Source organism: Limulus polyphemus, unplaced genomic scaffold (assembly GCF_000517525.1).
Source record: "Limulus polyphemus unplaced genomic scaffold, Limulus_polyphemus-2.1.2 Scaffold4158, whole genome shotgun sequence".
Taxonomy (NCBI): domain Eukaryota; kingdom Metazoa; phylum Arthropoda; class Merostomata; order Xiphosura; family Limulidae; genus Limulus; species Limulus polyphemus.
Genome location: NW_013669768.1, coordinates 71,453 through 78,014, shown reverse-complemented (window position 1 = coordinate 78,014; position 6,562 = coordinate 71,453). Strand labels below are relative to the sequence as shown.

The following is a 6,562-nucleotide window of genomic DNA, read 5'->3' as shown; positions in this document are numbered from 1 at the left end:
TAAACTATGCATGACTATTTAAATATATTTACACATGGCTTGTGTATATCGTATATATATACATATATGTTATTCATACCTTTGTTGTATAGGACGCAAGCAGATTTTGACGTCAAATTTTGGGGTAAAAAAAGTGCGTCTTACAACGAAAAATACGGTAAATATTTAATATTTTAGTTTTATAATTGTTTTAAAAAAATATACGTGTTGCATAAAATCCTGGCTATGACAACCATGGTGAGTATGTGAACACTAAAAAATATATTAAATATAAATAACTCGTGTGGTGAACTGGATTTAGAAGTCACTAGAGGGCGTCTTTTTCACCCGATTCGTCGCTTAGTTCTGCATGATCGCACGGGTAAACTGGTTTTTGTTATTGTTCTCGTATGTTTAAAAGTATAGTTTCCATTAAATAACAAACAAAAATATATCTATAAAAAAACACCTTGAATTTTAATGGAACTTTGTGCTAAGACTCAAGGAACGAGACACTGTTAGAACTTAAATTTCATAAGACTCTCCAATTTGTCCATGGTCTTGGTGTGTCTAATAGGTTGTTTGGCCGTATTTTTCAATTCTGCTTTTGGGAATAGAAATAAATGAAAACGGAATTTTTTGTAGCGTTTGAAATATCTTTCAGCTTCTGCCTTTGTTTTGGAACATCAATAAAAAATTCGTTTTAGCACACCAGATGTAAAAATGATTAAATGTATATAATTTTCTGACTAACCAAGTTTATGTTTAAGTGTATATAGAACACTATTGTTATTTGACGTTCCATTTCTGGTCGAGTCGTCTTTTTTTTTTCAACCATGACTTTTTACTCTTTTTTTCTGTCTGCAATGTGCCACTGATTAAGCAAATACGTAAAATTATAATAATGAATTATACTTACTATTGGTTCAAATGTAAATAGTAATTTTGATTTTTATAAGTATTTATACATAGAGAGATTATTTTGTATTGTTGGCTTAGTGTCTAGATTTGGGTTTAATTTTAATCTTCCAAGTATGCTGATCATCGGTAAGTTCCAGGGCTTATAACGCAAAAATTGGGTCTCGATATTGGTGGTGGACACCACGGTAGTAGCTAGCTACGAGCTCACCGAGGGTCGGACCTCGGTTAAAATTTGAGATTCAACGTAATGCACTATTTAAATTTACTTCCATATGGAAAAGTTTTACAGTATTAAGGCTGAGCCTGTGTACTAGTTGATGTTTAGACTTCGTGTAAATTTTCACTTTAGCTTCGGACATGGTGGGCACGTCACATACAGCCCATTGTGAAGTTTTTATAATTACTAACAAACAAGCGTAGACTGGGCCTTGATGTGGAAGGAACCAGCTGGTGATTTATTGCACAGTATTTATTATAATTATTTTCTTTAGAGTTCATTTATAATATTAAGTATTTATATTTATGGCCTGGTGGTTAGGGCGCTTGACTAGTAATCTGCGGGTCTCTGTTTCCAATTATGATACCGAACGTGCTCTCCCTTTCAGCTGTGGGGGCGTTATAATGTGACGGTCAGTTTCACTTTTCATTGATAAAGAGTACGTCAAGAATTAGGGGTGGGAGGTGTTGATTTGTTACCTTCCCTCTAATGTATTATTTAAAAATAAAGGAAGGTTTGCCCTCGAGTGGCTTTGCGCGAAATTCAATAAACAAACGACTTCTCGTTAGTTTGTTATATAAAATTGGTTTGTGTATACTTAATTTTATGTTTTATATAGGTGGCCTACTATAAAAGTTATTAAAAACTGATGCGGTAGTACTAATTAAATTGTAATGGTGCGTCAGATAGCTACATGTTTTGAAAAGAATGTTTCCGAAATAACAGTGTGCTCGTGTTACAACAATTTTTTCACATTGAAAAAAAAAAATTATTGAGTATCTTGTCTTACGCGTGCTGGGCTGTGAACCCGAGGGTCCACGGCTCACGTATCGTTATCGTAGATACGTTATAATAGTGACAGTCAGAGCCCGGCTTAGAATAGACCAAGAATTGGCCGTAGGTGCTATTAATTAGTTTCCTTCCTTCTAGTTCATCAATTCGTAATTAGGGATGGCGAGCGCAGATAGACCTTATGTAACTTTGCGCGAATATTCAAAATAAACAAACAATACTTTCATTAGTTTGTGTATGCATGGATAGTAGGTGTGGAAATAAAAAATGCTTATGCCCAACTTATTAAATTAATATTTTAAAATGAGGATTCCTCATAAAACTAACATAATGAATATGAAAAGATGAAAAACATTTATTGTATATATTTCAACTAGAATGTTGACACATATGCCTTCATTATAAATTGCCTATTGAGATTAAAGTATAATAAACTAACTTGATACCATTCAGTTGTAATTCTAATGTAATTAATTTTGGTTTTGTTAAGGGTGGAAGTAAGTGTTAACAAGTCTAGTTATATTCTAACAAATCATTACTATCAAACCTAACCCCCCCCCCCCACCTAGCACAGCGGTATGTCTGCAGACTTGCACTGCTAGAAACCAGGTTTGGATACTCCTGGTAGGCACAGCACAGGTAGCCCATTATGTAGCTTTGTGCTTAACTACAAACAACCAACTATCACACTATTCAGGGTTTAATCATAATTGTGTAGCAGTCCCTGAGACCTGAGGTTATAGTCAGGCCATTGAATTATTAGGCACAACCAAAAGTACCCGTCCCCAGTGACGGGAAAAGTTAAAATTATTTCATGGACTTTAAAAAGGTTAGCTGTGTTTCAATCTTGGTTTCATTCAGAGACAAAGCTCTGAGCTAGTTATACCGCCCATTGCGAAAAGTAATTGTTGAGTATTTCAGTCATGGTAAGAGCTGCTTAATATCATACGATAAAACTACATTTTTATTCTTTAAGTTACGTCACATTTTAAAATGTGAATAACGGTGTGATTACTTCCTAACAGTTTAATGTTGAATATCCTACTTGTGAAATATAAATTAGCATCAACATTACTCATGCTTGTTCTCCCGTCATTTCAAAAGTGAATGCCGAGCTTTGTCTGCTTGCGTAGCTTTTCAAACGGGAGACCGACGAACGCTCAGACACCACGGTTGGCAATATGTATAAGATGTTGGTTGTGACCACTATAATTTATTTTTCTTTTCATTGTTCTGTTTTCTTTAAGTTATTTTTGTCTACTATATTTATATAAAAACAGTGAAAGAAACTACCGGTATATATAATTGGTAGCTGTTTTCTACTAATGATTATTTAAAAGTATATCCACTTTTAATTACTATAAGTCACCATTAACCAGAATTATGAGGTCTCCTTGAAATATTGGTTGTTACTGGCTCACAGCTGTAGTTTTTAATTTTAAAATATGATATAGATGATTTTTTATAAAAGTGTGAAGAACCAGATATTTTTCATCGTGAAGTATAAAGAATTTCCTTTTTAAAACTTAATTAGACAAAATAACAGCTTGCAGTCTTTTATTATTATTTTTTGCATTTTTATTTACATTACATTGGAAATGAGAGTAATATTGTCTAGTATTTATGTGTTTTTATTAATATTTTATATTTAAATGTCTAATTAAATTCCCTTAGAAGTAGTTCATATATATGCAATTCCAATTTGAACTTTGTTTAGATTGTTTTTAAAATGACATTTAAGAATTAATTTTATGTGTTTTGTAATTTTCTAGGACCATACACCAAACCAACCAACCATTCAATTTGAAGATAATAAGGGGGTGAGTATGTTAGAATCATTATGAACTATCTTCTTAATATTCTTGACATGCTGTTGAAGAACGAGCGGTTGTTGTATCAACTAAAAGAAAATCTTAAAATGCTCTCAGTACAAAATATAAAGGCCCGGTATGGCCAGGTGGTTAGGGCGCTCGACTCGCAATCTGAGGTTCGCGGGTTCGAGTTCCCGTTACACCAAACATGCTCACCCTTTCAGCCGTGGGTGCGTTATAATGTACGGTCAATCCCACGTTGGTAAAAGAGTAGTCAAAGAGTCGACGGTGGGTGGTGATGACTAGTTACCTTCCCTCTAGACTTACATTGCTAGCGCAAAGTTATAAAGAAGTTTTAGGTTAGTATAAGTTTATTTGATTTCATTATTAATCGTTGTTAGAAACGTTACTGGTGTGGCTAAGTATCGTCTTCACATTAAAGATATGATCACAGTTGAAAAACTGAAAAAAGCATATATAACAAATGAGTAGATACCTTAAGTAAAAGTTGTAAATATTACACTTTTTGTATTTTACTTCCAATTTGTTATTAGGTGTGGTTTACCGGGAAACACGTTTACTTACAAACGAACATCCTGGTGCTTATAAATGTGTGTTTACGTAGAAAGTAGAAGTGGGATATTATTACAAAACATGTTGTAAAGGAACGACTGCTACGGCCTCTTTTCGACAGTTGACAATAGTCGTCGTGGAACAATAGTAATCAACGTAACCGGAAAGACGCATTACTTTACTTGAGCAGCCAAAACTTTAAAAAAGTGGTCGATGTGATAAACTTATAATTACGTCGTGAAACAGGATGATTTCTAGCTGTCACATATTCTTTGTAAACTTCCAGAGCATGTATAATCATGCTAAGCAGCTGTTTTTATCAAGTCGTATGTTTAATTATTAGATCGATTTATGAACACGACAATATATTAATGTACAACTAAACTTCGTTATAAAAACATATAAAACTACGAGACGATTTAATAAAACAAAGGAAAGATGATAAGTTGTTGTATACATTTAATAAACCAAGTTATATCTGTCAACCAAATATAAATTACATTTATAATCTTAGCATGCAAAGTTACACTTGACGCCTTATGCCTGGCTAATGCGCGTTAATCCTTCTGTGTGGTTGAATCTGTGCTTGGAAGTGTATTCCATTATCGACTTTTTTTTTTTACTGCTTAAACTTACAGGTTGTTGCTTGTATTTTTTCCCCAATGTTTGTATATATGTTTCTGATCCTGTACAACTGTTTTAGAAGAAATATCATCACTGTAGACGTTTGTTTGATCCTTTTAGTCATTTTCGTACTTGCCCTATTTATTTTTATAAGAAGATAATGTTATTGGTAGGGATTTCATTTTCTCAACCCACTCGTTTCTTAAAGTAGTACGAAGCTTTAGTTCGAATAAACGTCACAGATGTGTATCTTCAGTATTTTAGTATGGCATTCACCCTTAAGTTTCAAAATTGCAAAGTTTCTTACTTCAGTAATTGTGTAGAAAACTAGACCGTGTAATGGAGTAACAATAATGTGACATTTGTGAAAGCGCATGCATATGTAACATAATTGCTCCGTTATTTGTTCTTGTTTAATCATTTATTTTATCATTTGGAGTTCTAATTATATGGCTAGAATAAAAAAAGAACTTAAATTACTGCTTGTCCGAACTGGTATTATAGCTTCAGGAAAACGACCCGGTGTTGGAATTGTCTAAGCGCGCGTAGGAATGCTTCGTCTGTTTTCCATGGGCCCTGTTTAGGTAACCGGTGTACAGTTTTCCGACCTCGATAAGAAACCGCAAAGACTGGTCCGCCGTGATCCAGTTTTGGAAGGCTGTTCACGTGTACACTTACGACGGTTTATATAGATAATAGGCAAGTCTCGCATGACCCATTTCCGTAGACAGATAGGGATTGGTGTTATAACTCTGTAATACGTGCTATTCAGCTATGACAGAACAACTGGTCATGCGAAAGTTCCATAAGGGTGTGCTTTATATTTACATTTTACATTAAAAAATGTAAACCGTTTATGGTCTATAGAGGTCAATCAAGTCTACGTATTTCAATTCTAATAATTTAAGCGGTATTTCCTAAGTATACAATGACAGACATTTACCACAGACAGACAGACTCTAGTAGTAAGTAACGTGACGTAAGCGTAGTGGAAGTAATTAATTTGTTGTTTTTCACTTGCGATCCAATACAGGTTTTTAGAATAATAATTGTGATACCCAATTAATATTAACCTGGATATTGACAAAGTAAATTAGGTGTGCCGACCTCTAAAGTTTATGAAGACTTGATATGATATATATGTATATTTGAGTTTTAAAAGTTTCATTTTTATCAATTGACTTAAATTGTGGGGGAAAAAAAAAGCGTGTGAAATTAAACTTTACTGTAATGTAAGATCACACTACCTTGAAACAATCAGTAATGAAGCATTTGAGGGGGAGGGTAATTCTTATTTGCATTAAATTGACAGAAATCATCACAAGGAAAATTACTAAAGTTTTATCATATACAAAGCTTAACGATTTGTTAGCATAAAAGAAAAATCTAGCTGTACGCCCTAAATGCTACTTTAAATTAATTAATATTAATATTATGAAGTTATAAAAGATCGGATATAAATATGTGAACTATCAAACTAATAATATAAGCGTATTTTTGGAAAAACAATATGTACACACACACACACACACACACACACACACACACACATATATATATATATATATATATATATATATAGTGTGTGTGTAGTGTAGTTAGTTAGTAGTAGTGTCGTATGTTGTTACTTAGTTAGTACTTACGT

General features: G+C 33.3%; 1 protein-coding gene across 1 annotated transcript in view; it reads left to right on the top strand.

The window, feature by feature from the left end:
- LOC106470684 (RNA polymerase II elongation factor Ell-like) overlaps positions 1-6,562 on the top strand; it is a 70,458-nt gene that overhangs the window by 18,556 nt on the left and 45,340 nt on the right. Inside the window, exon 2 of the mRNA XM_022399327.1 lies at positions 3,682-3,729. Coding sequence (XP_022255035.1) covers positions 3,682-3,729 — 48 coding nt within the window. The remainder of the gene's footprint in view (positions 1-3,681; positions 3,730-6,562) is intronic.